Below are 18870 nucleotides of genomic sequence, written 5' to 3' on the forward strand. Positions count from 1 at the left end.
ACGCTCGCGTGGGGATGAGGGAGAAAGGAATGTATTAAACCTTCCCTGCCGCCAGCAGGAGCGCTTACGCGGCAGTCATGACGAGAACAGCTAACTGTGCCTTGCCGATTCCCCGAGTGCCGGTCGGCCTCGGGCGGGAGCCAGGCAGGCCACCCCCCCGCAAGATGCACGGCTAGGGCCGGGGGCTGCCGGCACCGAGGAAGCGCAGCTCCCGCCGGCTGGCTGTGCCCGGCCTGCGGGGGCCGGCCCGCCCCGTCGCGGGGCCGCGTTCGGGCGGCGGCACCCGCCTGCACGGGAGGAGAGGGAGCGGGGAGGAGGCGGCAGGAACGCCGCGCCCCGCCAGGCCTCCCCGCCGCTGCCGGAGCCAGGCGGCTGCGGGGCCCGGCCGGCCAACGGCCAATGAGCGCGCGCCCTCCCGGAGCGGGGCCGGCCGCGCGCTGGGGAGTGCCCCGCCCCTCGCGCGCAGGGGCGACGGCGACGGTGGCGAGCAGCGCCCGCCCCGCGCCGGCGGGGCGAGGCGGGGCGGCCCGGCCGTTGGGCGCGGCCATTTTGAACGTGTGAAGGGAGGAGGGCGGAGGCGCGGCAGCCAATCGGGCGCAGCCTGGCGCGCCAGCGGCGGTTGGGATCCCAGGGAAACGGCCGCGCGCGGTGAGCGGCGCAGCGCCGTGCGGAGGCGGGCGGGTGCTGTAACGGCTCGCGGCGGCCGGCGGGCTCGGGCGGAGGTGCGAGGTTACCGCCGAGGGCGGCGGCTCGCGGGCTTCGGGGTCGTGGCTGGGGCACGGGGGAGAAGGCGGGTAGCTCCTGCGCGGTCGTCGCCGTGGCGCCTCCGATGGAGGAGCGGGCCGGGGGCTGGTGGCCCAGCTGGGAGCCCGCAGGGGCTGGCCGAGGCCCCGTCCGGGCAGGTGGGACCGTTCGAGCGGGGTGGGGGGGTGGTATGGGGCGGGAGGGAGCGGGTGTCGCTGCTGCCCCCCCCGAGCGCTTCTCTCGCGTCCCCGTGGCTGATGGCGGTCAGCGCAGCCCCCAGTTCGTGCTGGTGTAATGGTGTACTTTGCTGGCGAAGCGGAGCAGTGAAGTAGTTCCCTGAGTTGGTGGCAATACTGAGTGGGTGAAACATAAAAAACCCTGTTTTGCCCCAGTTATAACCAGAGTTTTTTATTTGCGTATGTTAGGTGGATGCTGTATTATATACTTAAGTACAGTGGCCCGACAGGTCAAATAAAATGTGTTCAGCCTGAGCAGACCACCAGGCCTTGCTTAATAGAGTGTATAAGCAGAGACTAAACATGTAGTTAAGCTTCCTGTGTGCATCTTGCAGTTCCGGATGTAGGGCACGGTCATTGTTTCTGTGGTCGGTGGTCTTGTGTGGAACTTTTTTGCCCCCCTATAAATTTGCCCAGCTGTTTTTTGAATCGCTATAAACTTAGAGCTTCCTAAAACTGCTTAGCATGGAACTGGATTTCTCAGTTTTACTATGTCCTTTTTACTTTTCTTACTTTAATTTGTAACCAGCTAGTATCATCTCATGTCTTCTTGCTTCTGTATTGAAAGAGATAGTAAATACTTGTCCCCTGTGTTCACTCTCAGAGTCAGTCAAGACACTCTAGGGTTGTGTTGGATACACTAACTTCCATGCAGAAGAGTTCTAGTTTACACAGTTGTTTCTCAATTGGAAGTTATTGTGGGTCTGATTAGTTTGGCCCCTTTCCTTTCTACCTGCAAGTGGGTTAAACTTCAGTGCTAGGGCCAGGAGCTCCTTTCTTTACTTCAGTTAGAGGTGTGGTATTCAGGTGTTGCAACGAAAGCCACTGTGAAAGAATATTGCTTAAGCTCTGGAGGTAAAAGGCTAATATGTGCGCATAGAGGTAAAAGGCTAATATGTCGCATAGATACATCACCTGAAGTCAGTGGTGCTATACAACTGGTGGTCGCTTTCTGAAGCTGAAGTGTTGGATTATAATTTAGTCATTTCTGTTCCTGTGGCCACAGTGTGGTCATTATCTAATGCTAGTGAATCAGAGCTAAAATAAAAGAAATGAAAGGCCAACTATTACTAGAGTTTCTACTCCTGTTATTATTACAGCTTCAGTCATCTGAACACTAATAATGTGATTATATTTTTCTAAATTATATTCTTACAAATGGCTGTCCTCGCATGCTTGTACACATCCAATAATTCTTGTCCCATGTTGACACAGAAGAAGTGTTTCAGAAGATCGGTTGAAGCTTGCTAATCTCTAACAATATTAAAAACGGTTTGCAGTGTGAACAATGTTTGATATCATGTTTGGGATGCTTAATGCTGTCTTGAGTAATAAATAAATAAATGGGTCCTCTAAATATACTGACAAATATTCCCGTGAGACCGTGGAATTACTTACTCTTAATAGCTGTGCCATAGCAGTATTTAGAGGTTCTACTTGGGAGTTAGTACTGTTTTGCTACATGAGTACTAATGTGTAACAAAAACTTATGCCTGAAAAGTGCTTTCCTAAATTTACTGGGATCAGTATATAAGGTATGCAGTAGCAAAAATATTTAGGAAAACACACTTTTTATTCTGTATTATGAGAATTTAGACTTTTGATTGAAGTAGCAGAGAAGCTCACAACTAGTTCTGTGTGGAGTAGTCATTTGTATCCCTTGATGTTGGGTCAGGGGGCATCCAAGCCTTTCAGGAGTCTGCACACCCTGACACTACAAAATTAAATTTTAAGAAGGAGACAAGAACTTTACAGTAGTTAGTGCTTGAACATTGGGCCTTTTGGGTTTTCGGTATACCTATTTGTGTAGGAGAATAAAAATTCCGGTTTGTTGGGGGTTTTTTTTTTGACCCTCTTATTTATTCAGCTGTACTTACACAGGTAGTGAGCATCACAAGACATCAATGTTTTAGCTTCCACATCAAAGACATGTAAATGCTATACAATATGCATGAACATGTTCATGTTTTGGGTATGCATGTTGAATTGAGACTGTGTTGAGAAATCAATTATACATTGGAAAAAGCTTATCTTTTTTTTTTTTTTCCTCCTTTATTTTAGAGAGACATTTGTCATATAAAAGAAATGATTGAGTCGGTCAAAATAAGAAGACAGTGCATGCTGGATTTCTACTCGCATTATGAACATCTTTGTGCTCTTCAAGGCTCTGTCCCACTGAAAGCTGTGAAGGCTAACCTGACTCAGGGTGCTCTCGATCTAATTGTAGATCGCATCAAAGCTGCTGATTGGGCACCACTTCTGAATGCTATTAGGCATAATAAGACTCTGACTGCTATTGGAATAAGAAGTTTTCATCAACAGGGTCTTGGAGAATCAGGTTTGTAGTGATGGCTATAAAAGATAAATATGTTGATGTATGCATGTTAGAATTTGTTGCATAAAACTTGTGTGATTGAGGATGTAGGGGGAGGAATTATAATGCTGAAGGAATTATTTCTGTTTAAGAAAAGCAGCAAAAAAGCAAGGTGTGATTATGATTGCTTTTAAGTCAATAGGGACTGGATTTTACTGATGTGTAATTTTTGTTGTTTACTAGGTGTTGAAAGATATAAAACTTACTTTAGAAGGAGAATTCCAGCAATTCGATCGAAAGACTTGACTGGCCAACTATGCAAAGCTGTCAAAGGCTGTCTCAGTATATCAGATGTACTAAAAAATTTAGAACTGCAGGGTTTGCTTCTGAGAGAGAGAGATCTAATACTTTTAACAAAGGTGAGAATATATGGGTATACAAATAAATGGAAAATATACTTACAACGTAGAGAAGTAGCAACTAAATTTTGTAAATATTTGTCCCAGACAAAGATGTTCCTCTCCTAAGATATCTTTGTTATCCATTGTGTGAATGATTCTGCTGAGACATTTACTATAACGTAGTCTTGCTGAACCTGTCAAAATCACATAACCTTCCATTGCCCTGATTCATCTTTGGCTTTTAGGAAAGTTCTTAGCAGCGTGTCTGCCATGCGTTTGGGGCGTATAACTTCTGCTTGTGACTGAAACTACTATGCATGTACATGACAAAAGGAAAGTTGTGGGACACCACCAAGGAGATGAAAACAGGTCTTTGAGATGTGTTATTGGAACACTCTCCAGTTTGCTCATGAGTGGCTTCTAGGAAAGGAGGTTGCTGCTTGTTGCCCATGGCTACGGCTCCTCCTGTGCTAAAGACATGAACCAGCTTAAACTGAGCTTTAAGGTTCACTTGTTTTGACCTTTCTCTGAACCCCCTGGAGTTTCTTGTAGGGAGCACAGAGAGTTCTGAGCAGTTTGGGTGACCTGGTCTCTTCTCTGTTTGTGTTTTTGCTTTTCAAGCCAGTTAACAAACATTGTTTTTATTCTGAAGGGCTTGGCTACAGCTTCATCTCTGGAGAGTGTCTCTTTAGCCCACTGTCCAATTGGAGATGGAGGATTAGAAAGTAAGTTCAGAATCAAAAATGTGTAAATATACTTATCTCTTTTTTTAGTCCTTTAAACAGGTAGGTAAATTTTTCAGTATTTCCATTCCTGTTTTAAATTTCTCTATAGTGATTAAAATAACAATCTTCACTTTATACTACATGACTTAACAACTTTTAAAGACTTGAATTTCTTCACTTGATGCTAGTATATAGCCATACTACTTTAATGATGTTTATATGTTCATTTAAAACAGTCATAATATTTGTTTGAGGTTAACTCTTTCTTTATTTGTTCATGTTTACATAAGTAAACTGAAATAAAATATATTCTAGCTTGTTCAGATAGTCTTTGCTAAACACTTGCTCTAGAGATATATAATCTTAGAACCCTTTAAATGTATTTAAAATATACTTTGTTATATATAATATATGTATATATTAAAAATATAATTTCAACACTAGTTCTTTGTCAAAGCTTTTGCCTAGAAAAGCTAATTCAGCTTCTTGATATGGCAGTGAAAAAGTGTGTTCTGATAATCTGGCTGTGGTGTATGTAGACAACATGCATGCTTTTGTTTTCTTCAGCAATCTGTCAGAGTGTAAAGAATTCAGCTACTATCCGATATGTAAACTTCACAGGATGTAGCCTCACATGGCGAGGGGCAGAACATATAGCAAATGTATTAAAGGTAATTTAATCCCCTTTCTTAGAACCGAATGTTCACAAGAACTTAAATACATTTGTGTTTTTTTTCTTTTACTTTCAAGCTCTAAATCCATTAAAGCACTTTGTGAGCAGCATATGTGAATACTGAAGTTAAGTATGTGAATAGTCCTTCTGAAATTTTTGACTTTGTACGCCAAAAGTAGCTTAGTTTACTGGTGTGGGATTTAAATACGGTATTTCTTAGTAAAAGTAAGTTAAACAAATAACAGTTCACACTGCATTTTCTTTAAATGAGGATTAGGGCCGTAAATGTCTGACACCTGTTTTGGGTAGTGCTTCTTTCATTGTCACAAATGTCTTAAGTATTCTTAAGCATTGGGTAAGAATAATTAAGTTTACAGTTTAGAAGGTCCTAATTAACTGATTAGTAAGCTTGTGACTAGTACGGTATTGTAATTAATGTTAACATTGGTTTGCATGAAACCACATAATTTCCTAGTGTGTGTTTCCCATTCAAGATGCGTTGAAAGTGTCTGTCTCCCAAAATAAGGTAACAAGGCGTTTTGTAGCCATATTTAATAATTTGCATTGCAAATTGGATGATCAGAACAAACATGACTTAATTCTAATGTTTAAAAATGACTTGTATATCTTGAACTCAGGAATGGTATAACTGTTTCTTATATCAGCACTCAAGCCATTAAACATCAGTTACAAACAAAAATAATTTGTGATCTTCTTGTCATCAATAGTGGCTTTGCCTTTGCACTTGGTAACAGCTTTTTTGTTTGCAAAGCACCAGGCAATGAAAAGACATGGTGAAGCTTGGGCTGAAAGCCTACGTTACAGGAGACCTGACCTTGACTATATGACTGGCTTGAGGCGGATTACTTTCAACTGTAACATGCTTGTTGGAGATAGAGGAGCAAGTGCCTTTGCCGACTGCCTAGGAGAGGACCTTTGGCTAAAAGGTATTGTGAAATATTGACTCTTAAGATACAGTAGTGGCAGGCAGAAAACTTAAAATTGTCAGTTGTAGCAAATGTAGCCACAAGAGTAACTCACTGTTTAGCTAGGAAAGAGTAATCTTTTTTCAAAAGAAATCTCTCTTCCTTTTTTTGAATTGTCAGAGTGTCTGAATACTGTTGTGTCATCTAGTATTGTCCTCTAGTATTTTGGAGAAGTAATTTGTTCTACAGTGTATCTGTACAAAATGACTAGCGTTGGTGGTCTAAGTCATACCATTCTTTACATGGAATCAAATACTTACCTGTTGAAATTGTTTTATAGTTTGAGGCAGGTGTACAGATAACATGCATACTGATGGAAGAGGATCAGATTAGAGAATACTTAAGCAAACTGGACATACAGAAGTCCATAGGCCCTGATGGGATGCATCCACAAGTGATGTGGGAGCTGGCTGATGTTGTTTTGAGGCCACTCTCAATAATCTTTGAAGGATCATGGTCATTGGGAGGGGTGCCTGAGGACTGGAAGATAGCAAATGTCACTCCTGTCTTCAAGATGGCTGGGAAGAAAGACTCACGGAACTACAGGCCAGTCAGCCTTACTTGGATCCCTGGGAGGGTGGGGATGTGCTGCCGTCCAGAGGTACCTCAACAGGCTGGAGAAATGGGCTGATGGGAACCCCATGAAGCTTAACAAAAGGAAGCACAAAGTCCTGCACCAGGGCAGGAATAATTCCATATACCAGAGCATGCTGGGAGCTGTGTGGCTGGAAAGCAGCTTTGCAGAAAGGGTCCTGGAGGTCCTGGTGGACAACAACCTGACCATGAGCCATCAAAGTGCCTTTGTGGCAAAGAAAGCTAATGATGTCCCGGGCAGCATTAGTCAGAGACTTGTGAGCAGGTTGAGGGAGGTGATTCTTCCCCTCTACTCAGCACTGGTGAGGCCAGACCAGGGCTCCCCTGTACAGGAGAGAGCTGGAGCTACTGGAGAGAGTCCAGCAAAGGGCCACCAAGATGATGAAAGGACTAAAGCAACTGTTATTACAGGAAAGGCTGAGGGAGCTGGGACTGTTTAGCCTGGAGAAGAGAAGGCTCAGGGTGGGTCCCATTAAAGGCATACAAATACCTGAAGGGAGGCTGTAAAGAAGATGGAGCCAGGCTCTTTCCTGTGGTGCCTGGTGACAGGGCAAGAGGAAGTGGGCATAGACTGAAACACTGGAAGTTCCTGCTGAACATGGGGAAACACTTTCTTACTGTGAGGGTGACCAAACACTGGCACAGGTTGCCCACAGTGGTTGTAGAGTCTTCATCCTTGGAGGTTTTTAGCAGGTGCTGAATTGTACCAGATATTGACTACAGGTTACACCACTGAATATTTTTTTTTTTTTTACCTCCTTAAACATTTTAGCACTTGATTTGCAGCAGTGTGGAATATCCAATGAAGGAGCAAGGTCATTATTAGATGCTCTTCAAACTAATACAACATTAGTGGTACTTGACATAAGAAAAAATCCGTTAATTGGTATGTATCAGTATCTATCTTTGTCCTCCTTGGGTGGGTTTTTTTTTTTTTAGTTTTTTGTTTTTGGTTGGTTGGTTGGGTTTTTTTCAGTAACTGGGGGGAAAAATAAATGGCTTTTAGGGAAAAAACCTGCAACACTATTTTGCTAAACATTTTTAAAATGGGGGAAGGGAGCAGGGTAGGTGATGTGTACTGCTTATTCATTGGTCTGTTTGTATAAATAATTGTCTCATACAGGAAATTCTTAATAAGTTATCTTATTTCATTCTAGATCATGTTATGATGAAAAACATTATTGAAAGAGTTCTTATGAATGGAAATAGTGCTAATTTGGAGGTATGTGTTGGGCATTTTGGAGTGAGTTTGGGGTTTTCTTTGTAGCTGCCATTGCTTTTTTTTTTAAAGGACAACTTTGTTCAGAATGAATCTAAAACAGCTATTCTAGTTATAAACAGAAGTCTGTTAAGCAGTTCAAAAAACAAACAAAAAACCACTATGAAGGGAAAACCTAAAAATGCTAGCAGCAACATGATATCATATTGGGCATTTTATATGTTTTCTTACGTAATTTAAGATGTAACGTAATAAAACCAGGATATCCATTTAATGAAAAGAAAAATGGAAATGTGTGTGTATACTTGGGCATTACCATAGAACATTAAGTAACTATTGCTACTGGACTGCTGGAAGGCTTTCTACTTCATGTGTCTTTCTTGTTAACATGGTAATAATAACTTTTCATTGAAAAGTAAAGGAAATCATAACTTAAAATTTAAAACTTAATTTATTTTGAAACTTATTTTTTTTGTTAATAGTTTACATAGTTAAGATTTTTTCTTTTAAGTTACTCCAGACTATTCTTTCTGATACTAACCATGTAAGAAACCAGAGTTTAGTTAAAGTACAGTACTCCTTGCCATCTTTATCTAATAGTCCATAGAGAGTTCACAGTAACGTGCATAAACTGAATATCTGGACCATTTATGATTAGATATACTATTTAAATACTGTGTCTTTTGTTTATAACACAGAAAGGAGATTCAGTTCCCAAAGGAGACAGCAAACAAATGAGTGTACTCGTGTTTTCACAGAGCTGCAACAATCCCAACAATTGTTCTGGAACTTACTGCTCTTTTGGTTTTGAAAAGGCTTAAAATTCAGAGCTGTGGATCTGTAGGGAGTATCTAATAAACTGAGAATTTTGTGTGTAGAATTCCTTGAGGATTAATACAGTTCCGTACTTCAATCTCTTAAAGACTTTTTTGGAGAAATTGAGGTTGGTTATGAAGGAGTACTCTTTCTCCTTAGCAGATGCAGTCAACACTTGCAAAATGTTGCAGGCATCACATGAAAATAGCATCTGCCTGGAGATGCTCAAGATAATTCAAAAGTTGAACCATGAAAAGAAGCAACTCTCTGGGGAATCTCACACAGACTAAGAGATCACTGAACTCAAGACATGTGTTTTATATTCATCCAGTAGTGCAGTATCTTAAGTCTTACTGGTGATGCTAGTAATTCTTCATGCCTTGTTAACAATATGAATGAAAAAGGACTGACCACCAGCTTGCTAAGTAGCTTTGCTTCTTCCACAAATAAAAACAGCCTAGATCCTTTATTTTGTAAGCTCTGTGAGCAGGCTGTTGTAAATAACATTTGCTACTTATCATGGGAACAGTGCAGACACTCAAAAAGGGATAATCCACCAGTTTAGCAAGATGGACGCAAACATTTGATATTAAGGTTGATATTCTTTTGAAACTGAAACATTTACTACCCTAATCTAGGATTTACAGTTGGTTTTGAGCTCAGTTACAGAAACCTGGATATTATGAAGAGAAAAACAGTTGAATTTCTTTGAGGTAGTGTCTTGATGTGCTCTATATTGAAAGTCAGCCATGTGGGGTTTGGTTTTGTTGTGTTGTGTGTGGGTGTTGGTGGTGTGTTGTTTTGTGGGGTGTGGGTGTTTTTTTTTTTTTTTTTTTAAGGAGTCAAAACTCAGAGAATAAATTAGTAATTCGTCAGAGGCCCAGTCAGCATCGGTTTATGAAAGGCAGATCCTGCTTGACTAACGTGATCTCCTTCTATGACAAGGTGATCCATGTAGTGGTCAAGGGAAAGGCTGTGGATGTTGTCTACCTGGACTTCATAAAGCCTTTGACACCATTTCCCACAGCATTCTCCTGGAGAAACTGGCTGCTCATGGCTTGGATGGGTGTACTCTTCACTAGGTAAAAAACTGGCTGGATGGCTGAGCCCAAAGAGTTGTGGTGAACGGAGTTAAATCCAGTTGGCGGCTGGTCTCAAGCGGTGTTCCCCAGGGCTCAGTTTCGGGGCCAGTTCTGTTTAATATCTTTATCAATGATCTGGATGAGGAGATTGAGTGCACCCTCAGTGAGTTTGCAGATGACACCAAGTTGGGTGGGAGTGTTGATGTGCTTGAGGGTAGGAAGGCTCTGCAGAGGGACCTGGACAGACTGGATCGATGGGCTGAGGTCAATTGTATGACATGCAACAGGGCCAAGTGCTGGGTCCTGCACTTGGGCCACAGCAACCCCATGCAACGCTACAGGCTTGGGGAAGGGTGGCTGGAAAGCTGCCAGGCAGAAAAGGGCCTGGGAGTATTGGTTGACAGACAGCTGAACATGAGCCAGCAGTGTGCCCAGGTGGCCAAGAAAGCCAATGGCATCCTGGCTTGTGTCAGAAATAGTGTGGCCATCAGGAGTATGGAAGTGATCGTGCCCCTGTACTCAGCAGTGGTGAGGCTGCATCTCAAATACTGTGTTCAGTTTTGGGCCCCCCACTACAAGAGAGACATTTTGGTGCTGGAGTGTGTCCAGAGAAGGGCAATGAAGCTGGTGAAGGGTCTGGAGCAGAATTCTTATGAGGAGCGGCTGACGGAACTGGGGTTGTTCAGCCTGGAGAAGCAGAGGCTGAGGGGAGGCCTTGTTGCTCTCTACAACTACCTGAAAGGAGGTTGTAGTGAGGTGGGGGTCGGTCTCTTCTCCCAAGTAACAAGTGGCAGGATGAGAGGAAATGGCCTCAAGTTGTGTCAGGGGAGGCTTAGATTGGATGTGAGGATGTCTTCACCGAAAGGGTTCTCAAGCATTGGAACAGGCTGCCCGGGGAAGTGGTTGAGTCACCATCCCTGGAGGTATTTAAAAGACATGTAGTTGTGGTGCTTAGGGACATGGTTTAGTGGTGGACTTGGCAGTGCTAGGTTAATGGTTGGACTTCATGATCTTAAAGGTCTTTTCCAACCTAAATGATTCTGTGATCCTATGATCTAGGTGTTAATGAAGACAAACAGTTGGTCATTAAGCTCTGTTGCAGAAAGAACTGCAGGGACTGTTTCTTCATTCTGTCAATAGTGAAAATTCAGCCGTATGATTTAAAAAAAAAAACCAATATACAAGTAAAAACAATTTAAGAGTGTATTTGTGACAGTCCTAATGACATAGTCTAAGTTCTGGATGTAAGTATCACTCTGGTTCTTTCTATTTTTAACAAGTTTTAGCATAATACAAAAATGCCAGTTATTTTTCAAATTTTCTGTGAGGATCCATTATAGACTAAGTTTACAAATTTAAAGAAGCAATGTTTGTTTCTCATTGCTTAAGCTTGTCCAACAGAATACAGTCAGTTATCATCTACACTGCTTCCTTCTGTCATTTGTGTACTGCCTCCAAACCTGTGAGGTTTTAAAAGAATGTGCTGGTCCATTTTTTTGTAGTGGAGAAAACATGGATATCTATCTTTGAAATTATTTAATTTAGTAGGGATTTTTTTTCTTTTACCTATTGTAGTTGCTAGAGATCTGGATTTCATATTGATAGAAAGTGAAGAATCAATTGGAGGAAGTTTAGCCTATGTGTAGAGACTTCTTGAACAGAAGGTGTTAAGATGTAATTTTCTGTGTGAAACTAATCTTGCAGCAGTACTTAGTCTTGCAGCAAGTGGCCTAACTCCTACTGTCTCTCACCCACAGATAACTAAGGAGTTGCATGGATGATCATCCCCAGTACTGCCTCCAGTTTAATCTACCTCTAGTTTCAGCTTTTTATCCTGCCAAAGGCTAACTGTCATAATTCTCATGAGTAAAACTCAGTAAAGTGTCAAATTTGTTTATATCTGAGAAGTGGCAGAGCTGCATTCTGTACCATCTCATCATGGCACCTGTTGTGTCAACTCCATGGTTTTGCTTATGCAGAAAATATATTAAGGTGCTGCTGTGTTGCTTTACAAAGAGAAGTTTGGTGGGCTTTTGAATGGCCTCATAGTAGTAAGCCATCGTAACTACAAAAGGTCATATCTTGGCTGCCACAAATAGCCTGTAATGTATTGTCACCACTTGCTTACTGGATACCAGCCACAGCAGCCCTTCCATCCTGTTCTGCATAAAAACTGGTTGTTTCTCTTTGCTTTTTAATAGTATATAGGTGCTTGCCTTTTGGGTTGGGTTTTCAAGTTTGCAAGAAGAACTGCCTACTGTTAATTGATACCTTTAGATTTGATGGGCAGCTAAACCAGAGGAAAGTTGTATTATCCGAGCACCACTGTGTAGCTAGTATAGTGGATTGTAATTGTAGATTGATTGTATGTAATAGGTGGTGAAAGTTTGTATATATTCTGAGAGAGACTGGATAACTTAAAGGAAAGATCCACTGAAGGTGTTCATCATAAAACAAGATGCTTTCATAGTCTCAGCTCAAGGACTTAGTAATTTTTTGACACTGTCAGTATGTTTGCTGTCTTTATACTTAGATGCTGTACAACAGCAGCAGGCATCTAGACAAGAGACAGGCTATTGGGCTAGATGAACTTTAGGCTTAACCTAGTATAGTCGCTCTTTTATGTGTGTAGTAAAACAAAATTGAGACACTCTTGCTCTTAGAAGTTTACAATTTGATTTTACTCTTTCTGTCTATTTTTTTTAGTTTAAAATGAACAATTCACTTGTCTCAGGAGCTAGATCCAGCTGTAGACCCAGCAAAACTTATACAAGGATTATTTGAGTCCAAAGTTTAAAAAAAGAAGTCTTTCTTCCCAGTGATAAACTTGACTAAACTTGGTTAGTTAGAGCACGATAATGGCATTTTAATCTTCCATGTGCATTAGGTGGGAATAACTTTGGCATACTGTTCCTAGTACTCTGATGTGGGGTTTAGGGCTGTCTGTGTCTCTGTTGTAATATCAACTGCATTTCCTTCGACGGCTGCTTCAGCACTAGACTTTGTACTAACTACAGCTTGATGCATGCTGAAAAATAAGTGACAGTGTAACTTAAGAATATCTACCTGGAAAATAAAACTTTTACTGCGGAAAGGGGAACTTTTAAGAATAGAACTGTTGTGGTAAGGAAATGAAGTCTGAAGTACAGCAACTGCCTTTGATTATCAGTATATCTTAATTTGAGTTTGGAGGCTTTTACTGTGTAAGGATGAATTTTCATTACAGGCAGTGAAAATTAAACTTTGTATTTTTTAAAATACTAACGTTATTGGGAATACAAAATTATGTTAGGGAAGCTTTTATTACTCTGGAGAACTTTGGCCTGAGCTAGTCATTCTTAGCAACGCAGCTTTCTCAGAATGAAAAGCAAAAGCCAGAGTTTCCTTTTTATAGGGTTGATGCCATTTATTTTACTATAAAAGGAGAAGTGTTTTGCACGGGAGAAAGGAAAATATTGGATGGGATATTATAGTGGTGTTCTGGGAACACTTTCTGATAATGTAGCACTCAGACTCGCGTTGAATCTGTGTTTGAATTGGGGCTTTGTGGGATTTTTGTTTTTCCTTAATTTTACAGTTTATTATTAAGTTTTCTGTAACTAGCAGTGTTCTCCATATATCTGACAAAACCCCCTCTAATCTTAAATGAGCACCTCTTTAAGTATCAGTTACTAAACCAGTATGTTCTTTCTTTAAAAAAAAATTCCAGTATAAGTGGCTGACGTCTCCATCTTCCAAGGATGCTTTGAAAACTAGACCAAAGAAAAGAACTATTGTCCTAGGAAGTGGTCGAAAAGGAAAAGCTACTATTCGTATTGGTAATACTGTCTTTATTTTCCACTGACTATAGTAAATTTTGTCTACAAAATAATGTTTCAATGTTTAAGAGGTTTAATTATAAGATACATGATGTGTCTAAGTGTTTTGCAGAATACTTGTCTTCAAAAAAAATTCCATTTATTCTTAATTCAATAACATGTCTTCTACCATCCGTGGTTTCTGTAGAAAACTGGCTCTTGTTTTTAGGGCTGCTAGATTGGTGGCTGGAAAAATGGTAGGATATGCTGACTTACATATGTGGAAGCATTGCATGTCTTTATTCTGAGTGCCTCCTCTCCACAAGCTTTCACTTCTAGGAAGCTTGGTGGTGGTAAGTTGCCTAGTTCTTCTGATGTAACCTTTCTGTAGCAGACTGTCCTCTGCCAGAACAAACAAGCATTCATTTTTTACTGATGTACAAAATGTTCTAAGATTTTTCTTTTTTTAACTTCATGTAAACCTATTATAAATAGTATGTTTAAAATAACATAGGTATCTTGAATATTTATAATTAAGTACTGATAGCTGTGATACACTAAATATTTTTCAATATGTTACTAAAAATTTCACTGTAATACATTTGGCTGTCTTTCATCTTTGCTTTAGTTATCTGGAACCAGAGAGGTAAGCATAAATCAAATTGAAGACTGCACAAATAAACTGGTGATCAGGGTGATGGAAGAAGAAAATGCCTGACTTAAATATAGTTGTGGTGTTTTTTGGTTTGGGGGGGTGGTGTGTGTCTTGGTTTTTTTAAAAGAGAGGGAGGGAGTCAGGAGGTGAAAACTACTCTATCCCATGTACTTGTTGAGATTGAACTGAAATTTGGAATCCCATTACCACAGTTACGCATTTCTATACCATGAAAACATTAGTTGTTTCATTGATCTCAGAGAAACAATAACCTAAGTTCTCACTAGTTTAACTGTATGAAATACTAGGTGAACTTATTATTCCTCTTAAGTGCAGATATTGCTGGTGTTCTGCGGAAGCGATCAACGTGAATACCAGCTTTAGGTTCAAGCATTTTGCCAGTTACAAAACCAACGTTCTTCACACTAAAGCCACTAGAGGGCAATTTGAAGCACATAGATAGCCTTATTGTCTGTGTGGACTGTCTAAGCTCCCACTTGAGACAACGGAGTTAGGTATCTGAAATTAGTAATGTGAATAAACCTCTTTAGCTACAAAACGTTGCTTCCTTTTTTGAATAACAGCGTGTCTTTCTTAGATCAACCTAACATAACAGTTAAGTATACCAGCTTATAACTGCAAACAGATAAGCTGTCCACCCTTCTTTTTGAGAAGCAAACAAAAAGTTTTTGAATGCTTTAGCAAAATTAGACTGAAAGGTAGATTTCCTACAGTCCCTTTTATTACATAGGAGATTTTACTTATGAACAGTAAGCTGTGGATTCATATGTAAATAACTAGGTATAATGAATTCTCTTTTCTGCTATTCTTGCTTTTCAATACAGGTTTAACATCTAAAAAGTCTGTAAGTCCTGGGAAAAAAAATACATCTGTGAAAGATAGTTACTCACCAAAACCACTACCACCAGGCACAAAAGGCTTCCTTCCTTGGCGGACTGCAGAACGTGCAAAGAGATGCAGGTGAGGCTTTCACAGTACAAGGGAAAATATTAAAGCACAAAACCTGCATGATAAATGTAGTAGAAAGCAGTGTTAGTTTTTAAAAATACGTATTTGAAAGGTACACACAGAATTTCATATTGCATCCATATTTTTTTGTGTTTATATAAATTTTGAGGATGTTACATAAATTCTATTCCAGTAAGTTTTAAAAATACACAAAAAGATATAATTTGATGGCCATAGGAATATCCAGGTGTAGCAAAAAAACCCCCACAACCAAACCCACCTTGCTTGTTGGTTCTTTTGTTACTAATGATTTATCAGACTTAGCATAGCTGAAGATGCAATTTAGTTTTCTAAGCTTGTAGTGTAGTTGATTTGGCATCCAGTTTGAGGTGCCTGGGTATTTTTTCCACCTTTTCTTTCTGCTCCATCTCCCCCAATGCCAACGTAATTATATCATCTAAGCCCTGGGAAGTAAAATAAAAAAAAAAATTGTTACACATGGAAGCCATAATATTATTACCATGCTTCCTTTTGAAACAGTTCTTGTTCTGTTTTTTTTAATGTATTCCCTAGACCTTGGCCTCTCAAAATGGAGGCTATATAAATATTTAAAAAAAAAATTACTTAATGGTCTGTCATAACTATTTTTATTAAACTTCGTTTTCAGAATGCTGAACACCAAATTCTCCTGTTAACTTTAGTTAATAATAATTAACTAAGCAAGATGCCTATTGAAGATATTAACATTAGCATCCAGTAATGTTGCTCGAAGTCATTGTTAAGTAGGAATACTAATAGAACAAAATGAGGGTGTAACGAGTGTTAAGGGGATACAGTGCAGTGTCTGATGCTGTTTTTACTCTTACTGCTTCACCTGTCCTAGAATCCTGTGTTTGGAAATGGAAGTAGCAATGGTGACAAACTTACTTTTCTCAAAAGTGTTTTTTTCTAACTTTAGAGGGGGGCCAGTGGACAGTACTGAAGAATTACCAGTGAAGATTCAGGTACTCTCTCTCTCATATAATGGTTTATTTAGTAGATGAATGCCTGGAAAAAGATGAAAGTGTTCTCAACAGAATCTTATTGTCTAAAAGTTAAGACTGGAACATACTTCTCTGGAACAAGCTTCTCTCTCATAGAATTGCAAAATAATATTTTATGTCAGCATTTGGTTGAAATTTCTTTGATACTTTGTTTATTCCCATTTCTGTATCACTACCTTCTGGTTTCTTAGCCTTATGAGCAAGCTGGGTTTGAGTGTGTGCACAATCCTTCCAGAGGCAATAAGGAGGATTAACAGCATTTTTCTCTGAAAGGTTCTCCTCCCTTCCTTTCTTTCCTCCTTTTGCTTGTGGACTGCATACTTGTGTTTGAACCCATTTGTGAACCGCTGTAGTAAACATACCAGCAGGGGGAAGAAAAATCCCCTCTTTCTTCCTTCTCCTTTGCGTCTCATTTCCATCTTCCCCCACCCCACCCACCAGAGAAAAGCTGGAGAAGTGTGTTAGTGTGTACTAATGAATTAAACTGGCTCACAGAAGGGTCTGATGGTTGCTGAAGTCGGCACACTTATCCCCTGCTCTGGCGTAGGCTTCCCATGGGCTGCAGTCCTTTGGGAAAACCTGCTCTGGCACAGGCTGTCCAAGGGCTGCAGCTCCTTCGGCCCATCCCTCTTCTCTGGCATGGGGTCTTCCCTGGGGAATGGGTATCAGTTCCATCATGGAGCACCTCCTCCTCCGAGCCTGGTCTTCCCTCTGCTCTTTCTTACTCTTTTTGTTCCCTCTTCTTCTGCCTGTCTGGCATTTTTTTGCGCTTTCTTAAATACGCTTTCCCCAAGATGGCACCATCTGAGCCAAGGGGCCCAGCTGTGCCTGCGGTGGGTCGGTTGGAACCAGCTGTGTCCAGCACAGGGCAGCCCCGGCCTCTCCGCACAGGGTCTGCCCTGCAGCCCACTGCCACTAAATCCTTGCCACATATACCCAATATATGCACACATACAATTTCTTTAATATTGTTTTTTGCAAATTTAATTCAAAATGGCATAGCTGGACAATGTACATCCATTGTAAGGGACTCTGGGAAACAACTGCATTTAAATTAAGCTTTTGGTACTATTTAATCTTTGATTTTTATTGCAGAGTGTAATGCTGTGGGTGGGTGTGTTCTTCTTTTCTGGTGTAATTAGACAGGTATTCCTGTGAAAGTGACGGTAGAAAGTGCTTCTGCATCTGAAACTGAAGACACAGAAGATTTAGATGATGTTATCCATCATCCTGACTTGGCAAAATCATTAGATAAGATTAACGTAGCAAAGTATCAACAATTACAGGTAAGAAGCATGTTCTGTGCCTTAAACTCCATAAAGGCAAATTATATCAATTAAACCATGTTTTATTGAGAAGAATATAGTTAAGCTAATAACCAGTCATGGAGCAGGACTTATGAATAACTTTTAATTATCCTGCATTATGTCACACAGGCTTCCATTTCAAAAGATGTGTGCCAAATATGCACTGGATTTCCAATCTCTGAATAGTTCTAATGAAGATGTGTATGCTATAAGCATGTTGTCAAATCAGGGCCATAATAAGAAAGAACTTCACTTAATACACACAGCTGCAATATGCGTAACTTCTCTGTTCCAGTCTTGAATCATGGTTCACAAATCTTTTGATCAGTGTTATTGCCTGTAGTATTTCCTTTATAAATGTAATTTAATGTTATTTCTGAGAGCTAAAATGTTTCAGTGATTGTTGTATAAAAATAATTTAAAAAACAACTGAAAGTGTATTAAAGCTCCATTTTATAATTGAGCTTGGTAAGAAACTTTTTCATTTGCTTTTTATTATTCCCTCTACTAGCAGTAGAGGGAAAAACTAGCAGTAGTGAGACTGACTATTGCTGCACATGTCTTGACAGGGAACATTCTTATAAAAGGAGGGGGGGAAAAAAAAGGGTGTGTCTCAGTGGCTCAGTAATGCTACTGAGGTAATCTAGCACTATTATAAAGTAACACCCTCATGCAGAATAACTGGGTTGTTTCTGAATTGTTAGGATTTGAATTTTGTTTGGAGAATCTGCACTGCCTCCAAATGAATACTGCTTAAAAGACCTATAGTCAGCCTGGTTTTGGTGGTGGTTGTCAGAGCACCACACTGGGGGAATGAACTGTTCACGTGTATAAATGTTAAGACCATATAGCTGTCTTTCTGTAAGCGAAGTGAAGTTGAAACTTAACTTGTGGCAGATCTATATGTAATGGGAGAGTTAGGGTGGCTTAGAGTTACTGTGGAAGGCAAAAGGACTGTGCAAATACTGCATAAATAACTACCTGCCTTTTAAATAACTATCAGCCTTCAGCTGATGTATACTTTTTCTTTAGGCCTACCCTTTTTCTCTCTAGAGCTTTTGTTCATGAAGATTTTCAAGGTTTTCACATGTTGCTGGGACTTAAAGTTGTATAGCAACTTTCTTCTTTGTAAGGTGATTTCATATCACTGTTTGTGTGCAATGTGTTGACATTGTGCTGTGCAGTGGCTTCAACACTCATGAAGAGCATTGTGTCTGGAATCATGGAATTCCATGTCACGTGCATATTGCGCCAAAAATGTCTATGCAGCAAGTACAGTGCTTTCAGGAAACACTTGATGTATTTATTC

General features: G+C 40.5%; 1 protein-coding gene across 3 annotated transcripts in view; it reads left to right on the plus strand.

Moving 5' to 3' along the window:
• The first annotated feature begins 492 nt into the window (after positions 1–492).
• The window catches only part of CEP78 (centrosomal protein 78), a 28587-nt gene continuing 10209 nt past the window's right edge, over positions 493–18870 (plus strand). Inside the window, exons 1-12 of one of the 3 annotated variants that reach the window (XM_075527283.1) lie at positions 493–648; positions 3042–3318; positions 3538–3713; positions 4348–4420; positions 4988–5091; positions 5866–6040; positions 7446–7559; positions 7831–7895; positions 13500–13608; positions 15088–15223; positions 16170–16215; positions 17397–17540. In XM_075527283.1, the coding sequence (XP_075383398.1) occupies positions 3066–3318; positions 3538–3713; positions 4348–4420; positions 4988–5091; positions 5866–6040; positions 7446–7559; positions 7831–7895; positions 13500–13608; positions 15088–15223; positions 16170–16215; positions 17397–17540 (1395 nt within the window). In that variant the 5' untranslated portion in view covers positions 493–648; positions 3042–3065. The other 2 variants (XM_075527286.1, XM_075527284.1) reach the window with 2 other exon arrangements.

The sequence above is a fragment of the Mycteria americana genome, chromosome Z (genome assembly GCF_035582795.1).
Source record: "Mycteria americana isolate JAX WOST 10 ecotype Jacksonville Zoo and Gardens chromosome Z, USCA_MyAme_1.0, whole genome shotgun sequence".
Classification (NCBI taxonomy): domain Eukaryota; kingdom Metazoa; phylum Chordata; class Aves; order Ciconiiformes; family Ciconiidae; genus Mycteria; species Mycteria americana.